This window comes from Eumetopias jubatus, unplaced genomic scaffold (assembly GCF_037043125.1).
Source record: "Eumetopias jubatus isolate StellerSeaLion01/CBP00866 unplaced genomic scaffold, mEumJub1_p1.0 scaffold_7, whole genome shotgun sequence".
NCBI lineage: Eukaryota > Metazoa > Chordata > Mammalia > Carnivora > Otariidae > Eumetopias > Eumetopias jubatus.
The window spans coordinates 40422848-40447539 of NW_028274813.1; the positions used below are offsets into that span (position 1 = coordinate 40422848).

At 42.1% G+C, this 24692-nt stretch overlaps 1 protein-coding gene across 3 annotated transcripts in view; it reads right to left on the reverse strand.

Moving 5' to 3' along the window:
- DAAM1 (dishevelled associated activator of morphogenesis 1) overlaps nt 1-24692 on the reverse strand; it is a 164368-nt gene that overhangs the window by 63409 nt on the left and 76267 nt on the right. For all 3 annotated transcript variants that reach the window (XM_028100530.2, XM_088024578.1, XM_028100537.2), the window contains exon 3: nt 17114-17203. In XM_028100530.2, the coding sequence (XP_027956331.1) occupies nt 17114-17203 (90 nt within the window). The remainder of the gene's footprint in view (nt 1-17113; nt 17204-24692) is intronic.

Genomic DNA, 24692 nt, shown 5'->3' on the forward strand with positions numbered 1-24692 from the left:
TTCTTTCACTGGGAAGAGAAGCAGCGGCAGGTCCACAGACCTGGATTCCTGAGACTGTTGCTTGCTCAGTCCTTCCAACAGCTTTCCCTCCAGCCCCTCAAAGTGGGCTAAAACTATACCCTACATTTGAAGCTTGCCAAAGGGAGGCAGTTAGTTTCAAAGACTAATTCCTACATTGTCACATTTCAAGACAGTCATGTGGTCCCTGGGACTGCCAATCTGGTTACACTGCTTGGCCACTGGCACAATTACACATCAAGTGGGTCTGCTGCCCCAATCCGACTGGGCCCACACAAAAAATGGTTACAGAACAGCAGCTTCTGCATCTGCCAGGAAACCCAACACCTCCTCCTAAGCCTCAGAATGTCAGTCAGTTTCTGGAAAGACTGGAGGCTGACTTGCAGTAACAATGGTTTTCATATTGAGCATTTAGAACCGTGTCAGAGGAGCAAATCTCTTTCCCCATTTTTCCTGGTGCTGCTGAACATCTGTATGTTTTTAAGGAAAGCCATCATATAATTACATAGCAAGGTCTCGGACCCTAGAGATACCCTAGTTCAAGTTTCCCCTCACAGGGGGTCCCTCACATAAGGTCACCAACAGGTGATGGATCCTATGTTCTCTGAGAGAAGGCTTCAAAGAGTCCACAAATGTTTGGAAACAGCACCCTCACTGTTAGAAAATTCACCTTAGACTGAATTGACAGATGTCTCCTTATAACTTCAAGAACTTGTTGGCCTTAGTTTTGCCCTTGGGAATTGCATGGAATAAGTCTAATTTCTCCTATGAACAATAACCCTGCAAATATTTAAACAGTTTGAATAAAGCTATTATGTCCTCCCAAAATCTTCTCTTTACCAAGCCAAAAATTCTCCACTGGCTATATAGCAAAAGTTTATCTTCCTCAATTCATAAGTAAATCTCAAATTTTCCATAAGTTTATCACACCCTCATGTCTACTCTTTGCAAAAGTAACTCCAACAAATATATTTAAATTCCCCTGAAAGGGATCTGCTCACGTGTCAGTGATGCATTATCTCCTAGATAGTCTCTAAGAGGGCATATGGAAGATTTCTGACCAAAATATCTACCCAAGAAGAAACACAAGTTCTTGCTTTCTTGATGGTTCACAACAAATAACATTTATGATTTAGAATAAAAGATACATATCTCATGAAGCACAGTAAAACACATGTAGTTCATTATTTTATTAAGTACATATATTGTAACAACACTGGCCATAAACTCAATAATAAAATAGGTCTTAATAAGATTGAGGATGCTTTATCTCTAAAACACAAATATAAGTTAACAGACTTAAAAAAGGGTGAATAGGACCTAGGCTCACTAGCTGCTGAGAAACTTTCCAGGAAGTTTAAGCTTCATTTATTGGATCATTGCTTTTCAAGTGTTTGGATTCCACTTACCTTGCCCTTGCTTCTCTCCTGTACATCATCCTTTCAAACATCATAGGAATTTCCTCCTTGTATGTGTGTGAAGTTTAACACCTCTTCTGACCCCCGAGCTCTGCTCTTTCCAGATATAAAAAAGCTCACTAAGAATCCATATATGAGGCACATTTTCCGAGAGAGCCTCCTGCTATCATATCATGTACTCCAGTATAAAATATGATTCAAGATCTCAGATCATTTAAAATAAGTTAGCCCCTTCTCTATCAATTCTTGAAGTTTACAATTCTATATTGATAGAGGATAATCTTTAAAAGGTAAAATCATGGCATGAACTGATATCAAAGATTTTGCTGAACTCATTAATAAATAAGGGAACTAATAAGATGTTACAACAGGTTCAAAAGAGAATCTAAAGGCAAAGGCATATATAATTATGTATGTGCAAATAAATGCAAAAATGGTCATCAGGACATAATCAATTATACTGCTACTAGTTTTTTTTTTTTTTAACATTTTTCAGATTTCTTAAATAGCTCAAAGATGGTAAAAAGTGAAGAACACTCTGAAGAGTGCTACAGACAGAACTTTTGGTACGTTCCCCCCGCCCCCCATTTCAATATAACTACACTCTAGCAGAATAACAGATGCATGACCAATAGTTCCTGGATGAAGAGGACACAATCTATAAAAATGTGATGTGGAAGCCAAGCTGTATGACTAACACTCTATCTGCTCTAGGCTCCTCACACCTAAATTACCCAGATGCTCGGGCTTGCCCAAAGCTCTTGCTCAAGAACACTTACCCTCTCCTGACCACTTCACCTCAGTCTGCCAGTTTCCGTTGCCTTGCCATGTGTGTGTGGCATGGTTTCTATTTGTGTATCACTGAGTTTCTGACTTGAAACCACTGAGACCACTCTACCCTGTCTCCCTTATACCCACTGTTACACCCGGTCCTCTATCCTCCCCAGAAATTTGTTGGACGAATAGTTGGGGTATTTCTAAGAATTCTTGCACAGCTCATTTGAGGGGGTTTAAAAACAAAAAGCTGTGAGCTCAAGTGAGTTTAGACCTGCTCCTAATCCCTCCCATTCCGCAGCCAGAAAAAAGGCTATAATACCCAACCACTGTTCCCTAATAGTTTGGTCGGGAGCCCAACACCATTTAAGAGTAACACATAGCCTACATTGAGAGCAGCAGGGACACTATACTGTTGAATGCAGGACGTCTCAAGGGCACAATAGGAGCAGAATCTCTCTGCTCAACATGCCCAAAAATTCAGAGCTGAACTGAATCTAAAGAGTCATTTGCTTTCCTTCTCATTCATTTACTCATCCAATAAATATTTATTGAGTTTTATAAAGGCCTAGGCACTGTACTAGGTGTTAGAACACATGGATAAAAGAACAAAGCTCCTGCTTTCCTTGTTAGTGAGGCATGAAAACAGGACATGAGACCGATAAGAATATGCTTTCAAACGTTAGCACTGAGAGTTTCTTAGAGTATCACAAACTTCTGACTACAGGTTCTCAGTTATTACAAGTACAGTTACAAAGAATTGTGCCCATTTGTAGACTTTACTCCCTTTTTTCATCATGATAAAAAGAAAGAGCCAAGTATTATAACTCTCCTGCATTTTTACTGATTTCCAGTCTTTATCAATGTATCTTCTAACTTCAAAATAAAAATCAAATGTAAGCATTCCTAAGCTCAACTGGGAAGAATGCTTTGAGACATTTGCTGATAGCACAAAATGTTCCATTAGTATTTTTTATCTGTCACAAGATTTACACTAGTAAAAATGATCAAATATTTCTGAGTGAGCTGAAATGAAACACTGCACATTAAAAATAAGGCTTGTGCTACTTCTCAGCCATCTATCATTTTTGTTCTCCCCCAAATCGCAAACCCCAGAAAAAGAGTGCCACTTGAATGAGATCTAGTCTTCCTATGAGGATGGCAGCAATGGAACATAGAGGACAGTAATAATATGACTTCAAGAGTAAAGAGACCAATGGCATTTCTGAAAGAGCTCAGGGGCTCAGTTCTTTCCTGAAAAAGCCTTGGCTGACTTTCCAGAAGCAAAATCTTAAAAGTCATATGCTACAGGATCCTGGGGGAAAATGCATTTCATGTGCTGATATATCTAAGAAAAGAGCCACAATCTTTACTTAGAACTAAAAGCAGAGACTTCACAGTCCACTTCCTAAACTACGAGGCATTTATTTTATTTATTTTAACAAGTCATTTCTTTGGCAAAGCAATTCACAGCATGGAATATGACTGGAGCCTAAAAATCTCAATCAGTATAACTTCAACATCTGAAGCCAATTTTAGATGACAATTCCCCCTCATTTTCATGGCAAAGAAAAAGAAACATTCTCCAATTATTATTTTCAGAAATGATACAAGCCCACATTCCCCTGTTGCCTACGACACAAAGGTATACAATGACATAAAACAAATTACTTCTGTGTAGCTTGGTAAGAGTCAAGCCTTTGACCCACATGCCACCATGGAGTGCTACAGACCCAGGTACAATTCAGTCCAGCTGGTTGGTAAATTAACATGTTTAGACACACATGGCTAAACCCGTATGCAGTGTGGAAATCCAATCAGTGGTGTCAATGCCTCTGTTGCTTCACATCTTGCTACCAGATTTGCTGCTACCAGACCAGCCTTTCAGAATGTCGTAAAGCAGGTTTTGATGTTCTGTAACCTGCTCTTGGGAAAACAATCCAAGTGTGTTTATGATTTGCAATATAATGCTTAACACAAGGCTATAAAGAGAGAGCTCTGGAAAACAGTAATTAAGCTAAGCAGAGAATCAGGGGAAACAGTAAGCCCATAAAGGCATATTCCATTCAGAGAGCCATTCTCAGGAGGACTGTGAAAAATGCTCGGAGAGGATTAATTGTCCGCAAGGAGGGCAGTCATCACTACACTTCTGATTTTAAGTTACCATTTACTCTACAGCCTACTACTGAATTAGTGGCAGAAGAAATAAAAAAGAAAAGCATCAGTTAGAAGATGTCACCATCGAAGAAACACCTAAATGTGAGGATGTGGGGAAGTACATCTCAGAGACTGAGCAAACAGCGAGCCTTTCCTTACATAGGAGGACAGATAAAAGGAGACGATCTTAAGACTGCTTAAGGCAAATGTTCCCATACTGCAACGAAGAACAAGAGAATTTAAGACACTGTAATTTAAAGTTGGTACTCTTTCGTAGACTTTCTTTTTTTTTTTTTTAAAGATTTTATTTATTTATTTGACAGAGACAGAGACAGCAAGAGCGGGGACACAAGCAGCGGGAGTGGGAGAGGGAGAAGCGGGCTTCCTGCCGAGAAGGGAGCCCGATGCGGGGCTCGATCCCAGGGCCCTGGGATCATGACCCGAGCCAAAGGCAGACGCTTAACGACTGAGCCACCCAGGTGCCCTCTTTCGTAGACTTTCTACTATAACCCATTTCTAGCTCCACAAATTACTAGGTTTCTGGAATATAAGGAGTTCGGAGAACCCCAAATCGGAAGTATTAGCAGCATATTCTAAGTTATACTGGAAGCTCAAAGTTTCTTCCCACTTCACGAGGGGGTGAAGCTCTGAGATGCACTCAGCAGAATATGGATTCCAAAGTATTAGGTGTGCTAGCGCTATCAGTGAAAAGAATAAAATAAATCAGTGTATAGGAAAAACTCGGGAAAAGGGGCTTTTCTTCTTCTTTGATACCTCTCCTAAAGTGGATACTTCCTTCCACTGATGTCCTTCATAGACCTATCTCTAGGAGATGGTGAAATCAGGCAGGCTTGGGGTATTCGTTCTATGAAACTAGGTGCCTTAGCACTTAGTCTGCAGAAGACCAGGGAAGACACCCAGGGGGGGAAAGAGCATGGAATAGGATACTTACGCCCAAATACAATCTATCTAGGAGCAAAAGGAGCCCTCCAGGGCAAGGATGGCAAAATTTGCTACATATGCCTCATTCTCCCATCATGTGTCATGGCAGACATTGGTAATTATCATGCTAGTCTTACTCCATTCATAACCTCTGAATGTTTCTCAAAGTGCTCCAGGCCTCAACCCCCAACTGTTCAGAGTTGGTAATCTAAAGATAAACCTTTCTGCCAACTCTGCTTGAGGTTATTCACAGTGCAGTCAGTCAACCAGGGAAGGAAGCCACAGTCCTAAGGAATACTGAAACCAAGGATGTGCATCGATCTGGAGGGTCTCCTGTGCTGTGTGGCCCTCAGGGACCCACTGAGCTGGTGATAATCAGAATAGGCAGCTAGTTCTGGATTCTCAGATGTGAGATATAGTAATATCCCTTTCCATCAGAGATACAGCTATCACTGAGACACTCAATGTGTATTTCTACACCTACAGATTGCAGAATTTTGGAAGTGAAATAAGAGTTGTGCCTACGTGCTTCAACACACCCACAGGCAAGGGCTCAAAGGGCCTCACAGAGCTGCATTTAGAGGCTTGGTTCCACAGCAGCACTGTTACCCAGTACTCTATGGCAAAGACTGAGAGCTCCAAGATAGTCCTGTACTCCTAACTCTGCAATTAACACATGATGGAATCTGTTCTGTACCAGAGCTGTCAGAAGGAATCTGCTTAAGAATTAAGGTTGGAAGTCAAAGATAGCTGTTCTATGGCAGCTGAGAACCACTGCCCTCCCAGGGATTCCATTCAAACCCCAAAACTACAAATCTTTTCCAGCGACTGCAGCTCAAGTAGGAGTGTTCTCCCCATAGGGCAGCACCAAAGTAGGCGCGAATGACAAGCACAGAGTGAAAGCTGGGGGAGTTGCTTCTCTAGCCCCCACTCCAGGGGGAAAATAGGTCTCCACAGGACACACAACACCCTCTCTCCCCATGACTCCACATTCATGGATTTGTCAAACCAAGATAGCCTACTTTTCCCAGCTCTGTATCACTTAACTTGTTGTCATTGCTGTCTGAATGATTCTAGGTGAACACAAATACAGGGTCATTCTCCACCCCCCCCCACCCGCCCCCACCTTCCAGCTTGGTGTTCCCTATTTACAGGGAAAGCAAGGCCTCCGATAAAGGGGTGTTACTCACTGCAGAAATGCAAGTATGAGGAAGCACAAAAGAGAGACGGTATCCACAAAGCAGATACATAGTCGCCGTTTTTACAATGCTATCAAGAACCAGAGTATTTATAGACTGAAGAATGAACAATCCCCAAATCCAGGAAATGACTTGTATGCAGAGACTAGTTCAGAATTCAGACATGGGGGATAGACACACAGCAATTACACATCTGAATTTCTTAACATCCAAAGGAATCGAGGAGTATGAGGATGGAGAAAGGCTTTCACGATTTTTACAGATGCTTGAGATAAAGGTACTCTGGTTAGAGGAATACACAAACCACCGTGGCATTTCCAGCCACGGCCAGTTGGCTCCCTCGTGCAGATGTGCTGGCTCTGCACCTGTATTTTACTTGCCTGTCAGGGAAGTGGCTAGTGCCTCAGAGGGACTTCCTGTGTTGGGTGATGGCAGACATCAATCAAGAGCTTGCTAAAGATGGAAACACAATTTGCCTGGGTGTGGGACTGAGGGTGCAAAGAGGTCTAGAGGAGAGGAAGAGTGAACCACACACAGCAGTTTCCATTGTAGTCAAACCAAATAAACATAATGCTGAGTGAACTGCCCATTTTTATACACTTCCAATGTTTTGTACTTTTGTATGGCTTTTTATAGGTATTTGAATGGAACGCTTTTCATTTTCCAAACTTTGGGTTTTTCTTCTTTAAGTGAGCACTTTCTATTCCAGTAATTTTTACTTCAGTTTGATTTGCTAAGACATATTGAAGAAAAATGGAAGAACCTGAAAGACAGCTTCTTGTATCTGAAACATTCAAACTTCAGTAAAGTGACTGACCAGGGCAACAAAATACCAGTTCCCTCCTCTCAGAGGTTGGCAACTAATCTGCTGCAGGTATAAATTGTTACAACTCTGGAGAGTAATTAAAGGTGAAAATGTTCTTAGCAGACAACCCAGTAATTACATGTCTTGGTGTTTATCCCAGAAAAATTCTCGAACACATGCACAAGGTTGTTCATTGCCATATTTTTTTAAAATAATGAAAAAAATTGCAAATAAGCATTATCCAAAGGGGTATAAAATAATTAAACTGTGGTGTGTTCATATAATGGAACATTAGATTGCAGTTAAAATGAAGAAATACCATATACTGTTTATGAATATATACATGCAGAATAAGGTTACAAATACATGGGCAAGGAAAAGAAAACACATAAACCCTCCAGAATAGGTCACCTTTGGGCTTCCACTACTATATTTATAATGCTTTATTTTTTAAAAAATCCATAGAGATTATGATAAAATGTTAGTATCTGTTCAACATGGGTGTTTATTACATCTTGTACTTTTTTGTATATTTAAAATTCACAACAAAAATAAAATCACCAACCAGGAAATAACACTTTATCCCAAGAGTGGAAGGGAAAGTTATCAGAAATTTGTTAGAAATTTTCAAGAATGCCAATTTCTCGGAAGCAGAATGTCTGCTCTGGTAATTAGGTTTAAGATTTCTAACAATAGTGGTATCTGTGCTAAAACATTGTTTCATTGTCTCCTCAACATTGAAGTTTTGTTTCCTTAGCTTACTTTTGGAAATCACACAGCTAGAATGCACTACTGAGTTATAATGCTGCAACTCTGGACAAATGTTGCTGCTGAACAGGGCACTTGTAATCCCAGCTTACTTCAACCTAATAAATTACTTATTTGTAAAGTTGACTCATTTAGTAGAACCTCTTGGTGTTGTGTCCTACTGTGATGGGATTTTTCCCCACTGCAAAAAAAACAAGAGCAATGTTTTCATCTAAAAACTCTTATTTCAGAAACTGAAGGTATTTTTCAACCACTTGCCTTTTCTAGGCAGCAAAGAAGGAATTTTAATTTTATTGAAAAATTGGCTCAACCCACACACATACCCATTTCCCAGAATTCAGCTGGTGTTCACAACTGCTTTGCCAGGCAAGCCTGATGATGGGAGCATTCCCAGGGACTACACGGGGTCAGCAGTGACAGAAGCACTGCAGTGGGCACGGGAATGAGAAGAAAGAAGTGGAGCAGAGACTGACTTTCTCAGGGCAGGGTCTCAGTCTTCCCAAACATAAATTAAAGGTCCTCCTGATACCAGATTCAGGGCTCCCCAGGAGCTTAGGGACTACATGTTGATCACACTGCCCTAGAACTTCTGACATAAAGGGGACCTCCTTTTACCAATTTCTGGTGGTAACAGCAAGGATTTGCTTGGTTTCTTCCCTTATCTACACCGCATCCTCCTAACTTACTATTTCTGCCTCCAAAAGTTTCTGAGGTTCAACTAAGGCAGGGGCTTTTGAACTCTTCACTACTGTTCTAAGAAAACCAAGTATTATGATTTACGAATATGGAGATGAACCCCATACCAGCATGAGTGGAAACAAGCAGAAGGTGAGTCCACACTACTATTTTGATCCTAGTCGCCACCACTGAAGTTGACAGTGGCAACAACTGTCATGACCATGTCCCAAGCTCTCTGATAACTCTGAAATTGTATTATCTCCCTTTCCACAACCACTCTGTGACGTTGGTCTCATTTTACAGAGAAGGAGAGAGAAATCAGAGGGGTTCAGAAATATGCCCTAGTAAATGGCACCCTCCCTCCCCTGGTCACCCTTCAAATGGCCTTTAACTATGCAAAGTATTTTCTCATAGCTATTATTTGCCTTCTGTTTATCTTAGGAAAAATAGTGTTGCACACACATTACAATACGGTTTAGAACAACTATGAGGGGCAAACATAATTTAGGAAGCTTGCGGGCAGATCCCTTGCTTGAAAAGGTCTTTGGAGATAATCTGCCCCAAGGCGAGTCCTTTTACTGGCAACGTCTCAAGGCTGAAAAACAGAGGCCTGTACAGAACCAGAATGTAAAACCTAAACGGAAGACTACAGAAATTGCCCACAATATTTTAGATGTGTTCACTTCTCCGAGCACCAAGAAAGAGAGTTATGTTCTGGTTCATTCTATAGGCAAGTTTGCTTACTGCTTCTTCATTAATGGAGCTGGGTGCCTACTGGGTATCAGTACAAAACTCCTAGCTCAGGACCCTTCCGCACGCTTCAAGACGGGTCGTAGCAGGCACAGCTGGAATGACAGAACTGGTTAACCCTGGGAAGGAAAAAGTGCCCCAAATTGATGTTATTGAACCAAGGGATTACAGGAATAGGAAGCACATAAATACTCATGAACCAATCATCCTTTTTTGAAATACAGCATTGGTTTAAGGGCTGCCAGAAGCAGAGGATCCTTGAATTTTCGACTCCAAATCTAAAATTGGGTGTTCATTTTGATAGCACTAGCTTTTTCAATAAAAAGAAAATAAAGAAAGGAAATGGGTCACTAGTTTTGAGACTGCACTACTTAGGGGGTAAAGGGGAATGAGAAACATGGCTTCAGCGGGTGTCTGGGCAGAAAACTGAGGAAATCTCACCAGGGCCAAGATCCTATGATTTCACAGTTATTGCCTAAATAGATACATGGTACTGAAAAACTCTGGGTGGGTTACAGATTCACCTCTGTTTTAATGTCACCAGGGAAGAGGGAAAAAAGAGAGGAGACAGAGGGGAAAAAACAGGTCCCTGAGCTAGACAAAGGGGGGTGGGGGGGCAGGGTTGCCTCGACAACACAAGCACTGGTCGTATTTTAAAAATAGTATTTATTTTTCCTCCTAATTTCGGCAGAAGTATGTGGTGGCTTTGTAATGTTCGAGTTGGCTAGGCTGAACGATATCCCTTCTGGTAGGTTGCCGAGTACGGTGAGCCACAAGAGAGATTCTCACAGGAGACAGGGAAGGGAAGCAGCTGCCATTTTGTACTTCATACAGGTTGTCCTTTATCTGCAGGCTCACCTTGTTGGTGTGGAATAGCAGGCGGGTCTGCAACTGCTCCACCTTCCCCTGGCTCCTCCTTCAGCTTCTCCTAGGCCAGGTGTGTGTGCTGAGCTCCATGACAAATGGCTCAGGCTTCTGCACGACACCCACACCAGAGTCAGAGGCCCAGGGAACTGACTTGGGCTTCAGTCTGTCCTTGTGGACTCCAGCCTATCCTTCCTTCTCCCAGTTTATATCCACCTTCCTTCCCAACTGCCTGTTCCAAGGACATGGAGCTCCAAGGACATGGAGCTCCAAGGACATGAAGCTTCCAGCAACAGAAACAAAGGCAACAACCTTATGGAGAGTGCTCAGTCAGCTTCATGATTATGTCAGGGTGAATCTCTTTGCTCTGTGGGTCTCTGCCAGTAGTCCTGCTTCTCTGAAACCTGACTAATACAAATACATTGTATGTACATTTTTAAAAAGAGCAATTTTAGTTTTACAACTGGGGAAAAAATATCCCAAAGTAAGGGGTAGAAGGTACTGTAGAAAATCTGGGAAATATCTATACAAAGAAAAAAATTAAAGTAAATCACCCACAATCCCACCAAGCAACTGTTTCTGTCTGCCTACTTCTATCTCTACTCCTTTGCAAACTCTGATCGTACTGATTATGGTTTTATGCCTTTAAAAAAAAAAAAAAAAACCTTATCATTACAGGCTGAGCAGTTTCCCATGCCATTAAAATTTCTTTTGAAAACATAGGGTTGTGTATTACAATATAACCATCCTCTTTTAAGTTGGTTACAATCATGGGCTTTCGGGAGCAACATTACAAAGAACTGCCTCACCCTAGTTCTTTGCGATATTTCTCATCGCTTCTGTGGGATCAATTCCTAGAAGAGGAATGTTTCAGGCTCTGAATACATATTATCAAATGGTTTTGATCACCATCTTCAGGTCAATCAGCGTCTCATACTTAGGCCAATGTTCAAAATACTTATCAACCAGAATAGCATGGGCATCAATGAATTGGAATCAACGATTTAATGTGGGAACAGGATCTTAGAGTCCCCTTGGTGCCATGCCAGGAGTTAATGCTTGAATCGTGGGGGAAAACTGGTGGACCCTTGTGGGAAGGATCAGACGTCACGGAGATTTTTATCAGGAGGGTTTGAGGCAGCTGCCCTTTACCAAGGAAGTTGGCAATATTTTGAGTTACCATAGTTTCACCGGGGTATGCTCAGTGAACATCAGCCTATGTTGGAGTTTTTCTCTTCTTCTCTCTCTCTTTCTTTTTTAAACTATGTTGGAGTTTCTACCTGGCCTTCTCTTCTCTAGGCTGAACAAACTTCAGTTATTTCAGTCTTTCCCCACCGTGTCTTCTCTTTTCAAAAGGTTAAGCCTCTTTACAGATCTCCTAACAAGTCCTACAAATTGTGTTTAGTGAAGATCAGATTAGGCCAACAGTCTAATGTTGACCTTTTCAGTATTGGAAAAGGGACAAAGAACAAAGTACAAATCAAGAGGGAAAGTATACAGTGCATGTAAACATAGCTCAACTGTTGACAAAGGAGCCAGCGTCTAGATGATGGGATAAAAGCATGACAATACCAGCTCTCTCACTGGTGTAACTGCTAGACAGGACAAAGTGGTGAAGGAACTGTTGTCTGAGTCACACACATCTACCCCCAAAGACTGGTGGCTCCTTCCTTTGTGCCCCAGAGCCTGTTTGCTTACCCTATTATGGAGCTTATGACAAGACTTGGCAATTATTTGATCTTATCTGCTTTTCCTACCAGGATCATCCACTCCAGGAAATCTGATTTATTTGTTTAGTCATCCCCAGAATTTAGCCAAGAGTCTGCCCTAGAGAAGTACTCAATACACCTTAGGTGAATCACAAACCAATTGCATGGCTTCATGGAGTGAGGCCCCAGATATTCCAAGCTAGCTGTTTCTTAGTGGTTCAGTATGGAGTTATATACAAACCCTCATCTGTCAGTCAGGGAATATGTAGATAAGGCAGAGAGTTTCAGAGCCTGCAGAGCCTGGAGATGCCCACTGTCCTCCAGCTACTGTGCTCCCCTCATTTACTCTTTTAGAGAAGTAGAGGGCAAAAGACAGCCCAGTCTTATTTCTGATCACTTCTACTCCTGCCACTTTCTTTGACCCCTTAGCACTTGAGTGTACAAATGCCAAATGAAATCCATTATCAGGTGAAAACTCACTGGCAGGAAACCAACCTGAGTACTTGTTAAGAAGTCTAGAACTACAATTACTGAAAAGTAATTTTTGCCTTTCGACTGATTCCATCTCCCAAATCTTGATAGCTAATAAGGTGAACACTTGAAAATCCAAGCTCACTCTACTGTATGTTTAAACAATTATAGTAAAGAAAGGATACCTAGCTTGTCTTCCTTCTCAGGTCTTCCAGGTCCAATACCTAACCACTGCTTCTCGTCCCAGCCTACCCACAGCAGCTTCTCATTAAGATACTGGAAACAACTAGAGGATGAACGTATCATCTCGCCTCCTCATTTTACAGCTGGTTTGCCTGACAGTTGTGCAGAAAATCTATGGTCCCTCGTCTTAATTCCACCACTTTAGCATATGTTCCTTTAAAGGCATGAGGACCTCAACTCTCAAGGAACTGAAAGAGCTGCATCCTGACAACCGTACACAATACAGTTTTAATCTTTTTGTGTGTGTGGTGAAAGGAGTATTGCTTTTTGTGAGGAAGTGATCCAATAGGATATGCAAACCAAATGAAGGGAGTGAATGAAAAAGTACCAGCTGAATTTTCAGCCCCTTCTCCTAGATGTCTTCAAAATGTACCTAGCACCAGACTGGTACTTTGCACACATCCCAACAACTCCACCGCAGCCAGGTAAGGCAAGATTCTTAAAGGATTGAAGAAACTACAGTCAAAATCACCCTCGGTGGCAGAGTAAAAATTCACCTTCTCTGCAGAAGAACTGAAAAGATACAGAAATGCAATATGGAGAATCCAAAGCCATTTACTCAAACCTTGGCTTCAGAGATCGGAAACAAAAGGAGAGCAATTGGTGCACTCCTCAAATCCTGATCTTTGCCTCAAATTCCTGATGACATTACAGCTAACAGGGAGCACCATTCACCTACTCTGTAAGCTCGGAAGCTCTAGGAGGGGGAGCAAGTATTTCCTGGATGCCTATAAGGACCGGGTAAGTGACACAACTAGCGCGAATCGCCCCTGCGAAGAGCCGCAATTAAAGGTTTCTGTCAGAGCCGATAGGATCGTTGTCACCGTGACACAGTGTACAAAGCAGTTTCTTCTCTCTCTCCCCATAGCCCTCGCCTTACTTTTCCCAGGGTTTAAAAATCATGTTAACAATACGCAAACACAGCATGGCCAGATGCCTTTCGTGGTCAGATGGTTCATTGTTTAAAAAGTTTCAGTTTAAAATCCAAAAGATTGTTAACAGATGCAGTTTCTGGCTAGGGACTGGGAAAAACCTCACTTAAACAAAAGAGTATGTTGTGATTGGAACTAAAAAGGGAATTACCTTTAAAGATAAGAACCACAAACATTTCCTATTTGAAAATACCTCCAGCCCCACCAACAGGACCTTTCTGTGGTCCTTTCATGAAAGTTAAAAAACATTTGACAGTGGACCGCGGCATAGGACAAACCATGGCTGACCAACCAGTCCAGTCGTTTTTACAGATTTGTTTGGACTTTCAACAAGGCCACAACATCCATCTCTTACTCTCCCCCGGATTACTCAATTAGGCAAGCCTCCAATTAATTTCTTTCCAATTCTTTTAGCCCCAGAAATACTTTCGCTGCTTTCATTTTGGCTCTGGAAATGGGTTTTCAACTAGAGACGTAGATAGAGGCAAGTGTGAGAAACGAGCACAGAGCTTGATAAGCAGAGAGCCGCTGCCGGGACTCAAGTCACCATTGGGTGGACAAGAGCCACTTGGCTGAGGAAGGCCTGGCCCCATCCTCAGTTCCCAGTCTCGTTTGCCTCCACAACTGCTGTGCACTTTTACACAGAAAGCCTGCTTTTCACCAACTCATGGGTCTGTTTCTGTTGGCTTTCATGGGCCCTTACTCTATGGCTTCACTATGTGTGAGAATGTCTGTAATGCCCTGGGTTCTAATCTTGAAAGATGGAAAAATCTAAGAAGCCATGAGTCTGTAGCTTTCCCTTGGCCTGAGAAATGGATGTGGTTTGGCTTGCTGGTGACAAGCCTGATTTGAAAAGGCGACCTAAGATATGATCCAAGGAAAACAGTCTGTTCTTAGTAATAAAGATGGCCACCATGGGCTCCATTTCGAGAATGGGCAACCTGTGCCTTAGGAGATCACATTATATGAAGACAAGTAAACATCATGCCCTCTTCACACTTAGGTCTTTGTTCTCGTATTCACTGTATTATTTCCCTATTTATTACAGTGCCCCAAAAGGTCAGTTTCAGACCAAACACAGCAGAGTTTTAACATTTTGAGAAGCTCTAATCAAGAAAATCCTTAATTTAGCAACAACTAGCATCCATTTTAAAGTGAGGCGGATCTATAACCCCATGGGAATCCCTAAAGAGTTAAAATGGCTTTCCCACTCAGCCACGCCTCGGCGGTCACGTAAGGAATCCAGGCTGCAGGAATGAAGCGAGCAGGAGAGCTGCACTTCCAAGGATCTGTGCAGTCTGGCCAGGTAGTAGGAGGAAGGGCCCATCCATCAAGGAACGGGATTCTGAGGCCAGTGGCCATATCCACATCTATCCTCCGACAAAAAGGCAACCTCACCATGTGCACATGAGACAGGGTTTGCAAGGGGATTTGATAGGCCTGGAAATTGAAAAACGAGCAGCAGCTGCATGTCCAAGGTCATTACTATCCTCCAGGGTTTGCCTTTTCTAATCTAAGGGGCAGTAGTTTCCATGATTAACTTTCAATTGCTGTCAAGGGTGTAATAAAATCTGGGAAAGAAGAAAACTTTCCCCTCAGTAAGCTGCTCCCATTTCCCTGCCTGTTCCTTTCCTCCAGTGTATATTCTCAATCCTCACTTCATATTGTTTTCTAATTTTGAGAAAAAACTCTGCACTTGGATGAGCCAAAATAGACAATGTCCTATGTGCATATAGGAACTTGAAGATTTTTCCTTCTCACTACGAGGGGCTAGGTCTTTAAGATGGTCCCTTGTTTTCCAAGACCATACAATTCCATCACTTTCAGAACTGAACCCTTTTTATTTTTAAAATTCTTTTCCAGTGTATTACATCTGTTTCCTGAGCCATGACAATGAGCTCAACAAGAGAGAGCCATGTACAAAGAGAAAAGAGGACAAAGTCATTCACAAACACATTTTCCTGGTTACTACTAGATTAGGAATCCTTAAGACTACAACTTGGTCTGATCTGGTAGCAGCTCGGAAACCATACAGAGAGGTCACAGCTGAACATGTCTCTCAGCAAAGGCCCCCGGAACCAAACCCCACATGTAGTTTTATCAATTGTAACTGCTCAGGTGGAAAACTAATTGTGCTTTCATGTTTGTTTGTTTTTTTTTGACAGTTCAGTATAACACTAATGACAACTTAGTGGTTCACTCATCATACACTTATTTCAATGTGTCTGATGCTGGAGTTACAAAGAGGAGTTAAGCCACAGTGGCTCGCCCACAGAGGCATGAGTCTGGCTGCAGAGGGGTACATGCAGGCTCAATACGGCAGAGATGTTCCTGGAAGGCTGGCACGGCAACCAAACAAGGCAGCAAAGAGGCAGTGGTGCTGAGAGACAGTCACATGGGCAAATGCACTAGTCGCATAAGAAGAGGGTTTTCTGACTGATACTGTGTCTTAAAAGGAAATTGGATTGCTACAGTTTGTTCCTATTTCCCTGGGGCAAGAGTGAGTAACTAGAGTGTCCACTGCCTTGGGGACAGGTAACATTTCCCTTCGGTGCTAAACTGCCCTTCCTGTTTACTCCATCTTGATTCAAGTTCCTACTGGAACAGAAGAAAAAGTGGAAAAAGATGGCCATGAACTTGATTGGTTCCAAAAATGGGGTGGGCACAGTCTGCGAATTTGCCACAGGGTTTAAAAGATGGCAGAGTGAACTTTATTGCAGGAGATACAGTCCATGGGGTGATGCCTACACCATAAGTGCTGGTATCCACTCTGCCCTTCTCCAAAGCTAACAGGACCAAGAACAAAGACTGCTTTCCTTGCAGGTGGGGCCATGTAGCTAACAGCGGAGGGTGAGGGGAATTCAGGTGGATGATTCCTGAGACATGCCCCTAAGAGGGGAGGTGGGGAAGTGTGTTGTCTTCTTCCCCCTTCCTCCATCCTTAGTTTAGAACATGAAATGGCCGAGGTACCTTGGACCATGAGGACAAGGCCACACCCCAGAGTCGCTGAAATGGAAAGTTGCTAGGAGATGGGAAAGGAAGATTGAGACCCCAGAATACTGCTCCTAATCTACTGAGATACCAACTTTTATGGAAAGAACAGGTGGAAAACTTTGATTTTTGGGTACACCACTATCATTTTAGGTCTCAGTTGCACAGGATTACAAATAATGGTTACAGGTGTGGGGGATATGGGAGGTGTCCAACGAAGCGTTCATAAAAACAATATCCAAAGTGTTAGCACTGTGCCGCATGTAGCGACAAGGCCATGATCTGGTTTGTACATTACAAAGAGCTGTCTGAATTTCAGTGGTGAAAAGGGAGAGCAAAGGGCATGAAAAAATGATCATTTTGCAGTTAACCATAGACACAATGAATCTCTTACCTTTTTCTTGCTACAGTATATTTGCCATTTTTTCTCAGCTGGAAGTGCAAACATGGCTTCCCTGTGTTTGTCTGTCAGGTCAAGTTCATCCTGAGGGGAAAAAAATAATAGTTAGTATTTCATAGATTAAACATTATTCCTATAGGAGAGGTTATCAGTATCATTAGGGAAAAGAAAAAAAAAAAAACAACCCACCAACATATATTTCAATGAACTTGGAAAAGACCAAGAAGGCAAGGTATGTGTTGCCACTCTTAAGAAAGCATGTCTCTGGCATGGGGCTGAGTACCGAGCACAGCAAGGAGGACAAGACTTGCCCTACACCTACCGAAGGGTGTGGGAAAGCGGGCTGGGCACAGACAGAACCCTCGAGCCAGTGTGCTCTGCTGTAGAGGGCCCGGTGAGCATTAAAGGCCATCAAAGCTCCGGGAGTTTGGAAGGATTACTCATATTACAGATGGCAGTTCACTGGGGGTGGCTCCACAAACACTGGGTATCAGGCTGGACCTGAAGAACCTGGACATGATGAGAGGAGGAGAGCAACGGAACCAAAGGGGGGGGGGGTGTGAGAACAGATGAGGTGTGTTTGGGGGACAGCGACCGGCTTAGCAGAAGCACTGGAATGATGCAAAGAATTGTCACATGAAAGGTTTGGGAGGTAGGGAGTGACCAGTTGTGAAACGTCATAAATGTCAGAATAAGGAGTTTCTTCTCTTGATCAAGGAGAGCCAACGAAGGTTGTGAGCAAGCACATGGCATCTTCATTGCCATAAATCCCACTAATATTTATTCAGAGCTTTATGCACCAAGCGTTGTGCAGGCATGGTCTCGGTTCCCACAACAACCATGAGTCCACTCATTATTTTGTCCTCGTTGTAGTAACAATGCCTGCTGTAATACAGCTAGGGGAAATTTAGGTGGAAGATTGGGTAAGTAACTTGCTCCAGACCACACACCTGGTAATGACGGGGCTGGTTTTCAGCCCGCAGCTGTCAAACTCCAGAACCGAGACTTAGCCTCTCAGATCAGTGTCTGGAAACATTAATTTTACAGTGGAGTGCAGCTTAGATTGGACACTAAGGGAAGGCAATTTACAAACATCCATAACTAATGAATAACAACAATAGGATGATGAATATAAAGTGTTTGGAGAAAAGCTCTTGGCATTTAATAACTCAATCATCCCTGGTGTGTGTTACTGGCATTGAGCATCTGGTACATTTTTATTACTAGAGGGAAAGTTACCTAGTTGAGGGTGCAGACTGGTGGGTGTGAGGCACATAAAAAGATGCTGTAAATTAAGGCACAATGAGGTTTTGATCCCTGAGGAGCATAAACACGTTCCCCCTCTGAATGCCCTTGGTATATACCTGTAATTCTGCCACTTGTAGACATGGGCTTCACACCTCATAGTCTTACCTCCATTTATCATCAAGTCCTGTCATTTCTTTCGTGAAAGGTGTCACGATTTTTCCTTTTTTTGATTCCCAGTGAAACCACCCAAACTTATGCTCTAATAACCGCACTGTTGGCTCCGGGCAATAGCCTCCCCACTGCTCCTCCTTGCCTTTCCAACCCTCCCTACGGCACACCCAGAATTCATTAAAGCAGCGGTACTTAAACCTGAGAGAACCTCGGAATCATCTGGAGGACTCCTTAAGTCATTGATCGCCCAGTGTTTAAGGACTGAGCCCGTGGGAGCGAGTGTGAAAATCTGAGTATCTAAGAAGTTTCCAAGTGTTGCTGATGCTGCTGGTCCGGGAACACTTTAAGACCAGCGCCTTAAAAATCAAGCTCCTTTATTGGAGCTTGTTTTGAGCTCCCAGTTCAAAAGACTTCATTAGCTCCATACCCCGACAAAATTAATTACATATTCCTCAGCTTGCCTTTGAGGGCTTCCATTTAAAACCCCAACTGACTTTGCCAGGCTTGCTTCCAGTTATCCCTTCTGCCTTATTCTGTTACTACCTACAGCTCCAGGGCCCAGCCACTCAGGGCCCGATATGGTGTGAGCTTCCTGGGGAAGTTCTTCATCTCCTAAGCCTCAACTTCCTCATCTCCAGGATGGGCATATCATTCCGCTTGCAGGACTATTGTGAAGATTAGCAACATGGACTAAATATGGGGTAATGCTTGGCAGAGGGCAGGTAGCTGGGTGGCTGCAGTATTGTTATTTCTCTTGTCATTTAGACATAAATCAGGTGCTATTTTCTTTTAAGAGCAAGGTAAACAGTTAAGTCACTAAAACACACACCCACACACTATGACACCCTAACCACGAGAAACTAGTTAAGAATTTTGACAATGAACAATCAGGGAAGGAATTAAAGATATTTACAGAAAATCCCATTATGAGGGAACATGCTAAAAATGTTAAGATTTTGGCATGCAACTATTAAATATGTGAAGTGATTATTTTTCTTACTTTCTTCCTTTTTTAATTCCCTGTAAGTCATACTTGCTCTCACCTGTTGATGAATGAGGAAAGTAATGTGACATAAATCACTTCCCAACAATTATGGCAGTTTTTTTTGGTGCTGGTTGGGGGGGGGGTGGTCAGGTCAGTTATTCAAACAGCTCGATAATATGGTGCTTAGTTTGGGGAAAACAGCACGATTCATGTTGCATCTTCTACTACACTACAGCACTGTGTTTGTGCTATCTGAGCAGAGGTATAAGGAAACAGGTGAATCCTAAAACCTAGAAATTCACAGCAAAGAGGATTAGTTAAGTATTAATATTATAATATTTTGCTGTTAAAAGTAGAATAATGCTTCCACAGTTGAACTAGGACTTAGAAGCAGATAGTTTTACGCAAGAAGACAATTTCCATAAAATAATTAAAAATTGCTATAGGGTCTTTGGATATAATTTTGAATTACACTAAGAAAATGGAGGGGGGAGTACCTGGGTGGCTCAGTCTCTTAAACATTGGACTTTTGATTTTGACTCCGGTCATAATCTCAGGGCCGTGAAATCGAGCCCCACGATGGCCTCCACACTGAGGATGGAGCCTGCTTAAGATTCTTTCCCTCTGCCCTTCCAACCCTCCCACCCCTGCATGCTTTCTCTCTCTTTCTCTCTCTCCCCCACCTCAAATAAACGAATCTTTTAAAAATAATAAAATTTAAGAAACTTACAGAAAAAGAAAATAGGGAAGAAATAATGGATACTGGTAACGGTAACAGCTAACAACTATTGAGTACTTTCTGTGTGCTCAGTAGTACTGTTTTGTATGAATTAACTTATTTTCACAACAATCCTATAAAATGGGTACTGCTACCCCATCCTCCGGGAAACCGAATCATAGAAAGATTAAGTAGCTTGCTCAAGATAACAAAGCTGGTAAATGGTGGAGGAGGTCCTGGAGTCTAGACTGTTTACACAGCCCACATTCTCAACCACCAGGCTGTCCATTCTGTTGGTCATTCAGCAGGTAGGTAAAATCACGGCACTGATGCAAGTATGAAAATGTATCCATCTGCTGCACTGACAGCCTACTGAGTGTCCATTAGCAGAAAGAGGAGGATGCTGTTGTCAGCCAGTCCTGAGTTCCAGGTCTGGCTCTCATGGGTTATGCAATCTTGCGCAAGTGACTTAACCTCTGGAATTCAATTTCTTCACCTGAAAAATGAGAATGATAATATATATCTGACAGAGTTCCCGTGAGGATTCACTCATGCAACCAATTTTTTTTTTTTTTTTTTTAGTATTTATTAAATGCCAGGCATTGTGCTAGGTGCAAGGGACAAAAAAGTACCACAGAGCTCATATTCTTGAGTGAGAAGAACGGAAATCAAGTAATCACATGAACCAAGATATGATCACACAGGAAGCTGAGCTCTGACAGTCCACCTATTGTGGGGAAAGGCAGGGCAATGAAGGCTGCCCCAAGGAAGCAAAGCGAAAGCTGAGAGATGAATAGGAACTAAATAGGTAAAAAGCACGACAGGCAGTGAGTGAACAGTAGCTTTGAAGGATACTATGAACTTTGGTCTTTCTCTTAAGAGCAACCAGAGGTCACTGGCAGATTCTGAGTAAGAATGACATAGATTGAATTAGATAATGGCTGGGAGTGCCTCGGCACAAGGCCCAGAGTGTAATAAGACCCCCACGCCTCCATTCCAAAAGTATCTCTGCTCTGACTCATTCCATTTTAATAATATGGCTGAATCAAGCATGCAAGACTCTTAAGAGACTATCACAGCCTTAGAGATCAATCAACACTTACTTGCTGTCCTACCCATTCCAGGACCCTGGCCAGACAACGGAACACAAAGATGAATAACAGACCTTGATTTCATGGAATTTAAGAATCTAGTTAGGAAGACAAGATGATAGAAAGCTTCAGTGGTTCCCCTTCTTTTCAGGATAAAGTCCAAAATTCCTCAGCAGGTAGGTGGAGGCCCTTTTCGATATGCTGACTTGTCCCTTCTCTTCTGCCGCCACCACCACCACCGCCATGGCCATGGCCACCACCGCTTAGCCACCAACCACCTTTTAGCACTTCTGGTCACAAGTTGCCCACTTCTGAAACTTTTGTATATGCTGTCCCCCCCCCCCCTTTTCCCCCCAGAATGCCCTTCCCAGCATATCTAAGGATCAGTCCTATTCATCGAAGCTTTTACAAGAAGGCACCTATTCTCCTCCAGACAGCACACTCTCACTTTCCTGGAGCGGGCCGCTCCCCTATTCTCACCTCTCCTCACAGCATTTATCACATTGCTACTGTCATGTTATTGGCATGTCTGACTCCCATCCTGGACTCGTTCCCAGAGGGCAGGAACTAAATTTGTTCTATTCATCTTTGCCATTAATTGACTAATTATTGTTCTGAAATAATACCTGACATAGCTGGATTGCCCCTCCCCCCCAAAAAGTAAGGGGAGGGCAGGTGGGAAAGCTGGGAGGAAGAAGAGGAGGGAGGAAGGGAGGGGATTATTGTAGGATATAGTAATCATCAGTGTATTTCAAAAATTAACCCCCCCCCCTTCTCTGGTCAGTAAAATGCACATACAGTGAAACGTACAGATCTGAAGAATACAATTTTCAGTTCGGCAAGGGTATGCACTGGAGTGGTCGCAGCACTCCACACTCGAGAAACTGACTGTATATCGTCTTACTCTCTGTTAGCAATATGTGGCAGCTCTAGTTACTCCACATTTTCACCAAAATTTGGTGCTATGTCTTTTTAATTTTAACCATCTAGTTTATGTGAAGAGTTATCTCAATGTAGTTTTAATTTGCATTTCCCTGATTACTGACGGGTGAATATACCTTTTCACGTGGCCACTCCCATGTGTTCTTTTGTGAACTATCCAAGTCTTTAGACCAATTTTATTGAGTTGCCTGTCTTTATTGAGTTAAACACATTCTTTACATATTTTGGAAACAGCTCCTTTGTCCTGGGTATATAGAGACTATTTCTCCTAGCCTATAGCTCGCTTTTTTATTTTGTTAACAATCTATTTTGATCATTAGGTGTTTTAATTTTAATGATGTCTAATTTATTATCTTTTCTTCTAGAGTTAGTGCTTTTTGTCTTCTCTGAGGGGTCTTTGCAACTTGCAAGTCAAGAAGTATTCTACGGTTTCTTACAGAAGCTGTCTAGTCTAGTTTTAGCTTCTACGTTTGAATCTTACTCTGTAACTCCTAGACCTGACTCTTGGGTTCCTTCTTTCTTTCTTTATTTTTTTTAAGATTTTATTTATTTATTTTGACAGAGACACAGCAGGAGAGGGAACACAAGCAGGGGGTCTGGGAGAAGGAGAAGCAGGTTTCCCACTGAGCGGAGAGCCTGATGCGGGCTCGATCCCAGGACCCTGGGATCATGACCTGAGCCGAAGGCAGATGCCCAACAACTGAGCCACACAGGTGCTCCCTGGGGTCCTTCTTTAAATACAAAATGGCTGGATGTCTTTTGCCTTCTCTCTTCTCCAGCTACTTGCACTCATTTTGATATACTGCTGGACAAGGAGGGGAATAAAATCACAGTTGACGGAGGAGGAAAAAGAATGTCATACAAACTAATTTGAAAATCACCTTGACATATTAGATCCTTCAAGCTCTGACATCACTTCAAAGTAATATTAGAGATTACAGAGATTTTTCATTTTGATACTTAATTCAAATGTTGAAAAAGGCAATCATGGAAAACAAGGCAGGGTCCCTAGATCTCAGTATCTCTTTACATGAGGTTTTTTTAGAAAAAGTGCATCTGTGGGGCAGAAAACAGATTGGTGGTTGTCTGGGGCTAGAGGCAGGCAGGGCTGACTGCAAATGGGCAGGGTGATGGCGATGTTCTGGAGCAGGACTGTGGCAATCCCTGCACAGCTGCATACATTTACTAAAATTCACTGAACTGTATACTTACCATAGGTGAATTCTATAGCATGTAAATTACATCTCAATAGGCTGCTAAAGAAAAAGAATCAAGCTTGGTTGTTGGAGCCCCAAGGAAAAGAAAAAATTCAGAGTAGAGTAAACATAACCTTGAGTAAACCATAAGGAAAGAAATTTCTGATTGAACATTAGATAAACCCAGGAGTTGGCTTAGAAGAGAACCTGACCGGGGCGGGGGGAAAAATGTAAAGAAAAGGAAAAATGTGGTCCCCTTTAGGATAAGTAGTTTGCTCTGGGAACTGTTACAATTTCAGACACAACTTTTGTTTGAAACCAACCAAAGATCACTTATATGAAATATCCTTTCCTTGAAAATTATATAGACTCTATTAATATGCATTCCATTTAGACCAAGAGATAGTATTTCCCCTAAGGTCCCTTAATATTAAATTAAAGTGATGTTAAATTTAATGATACATTAATACCTTTTCAGTGTTTTCGTTTTCATTTTTCCCTACTGATGGCGCTATAGAAAAGTGTTGGCTCCTCTGTGCCTTTGTGAATTAATAAGCAAGTTTTCCGTGAAGATTAACAAATGTAATTAGCCCAATCCCAGAAGGCATCCTGGAGGCTTCTAGATCACCTTACTTTTTGTTTTGTTTTGTTTTTTTACAGTCACGCTAAGTCAGATATTATTTTGGGGATTGTCAATTAATGCCAAGACAAGCAGAACAAATTTAGTTCCTACTCCTACACCCTAGACTCGGATGGCCCAGCTCCTTTCACTGGCCACAGAATTTTCTTTCATATTATTTTTTGTTGGACAGAGTTTTAAGTTAATTGAAGGAAAATAATTTAGCCAGTGATAAAAAGGAGAAACAATCGCACCAAGCATCATTCCTCTTCCCCTCAGAGCTCAAGCTTCTTGAAAACTAAAACCAGCAAACAAAAGCCTATATAGGCTTTCCTTAGAGAAAATATTAATTGCTTTTAATATCTTCATAAAATCTATATGAGATATAGTATCTTGGAAAAATGGTATACATTATATCTTTTCTATTAAGAAAAAAGGACCTCTGAGCGAGGCCCAGCTGTGGGAACTAAACTTCTAGGCTTCATCACAAACAAAGCATATTATTAAGATCCACTTCTGAAAGGTTCTGTACAAAGAAATCTCACTGGTCCTACACTGCACAGTAAGCAGGCAGTGCTATAAAGAAATCTATATAAATCATAA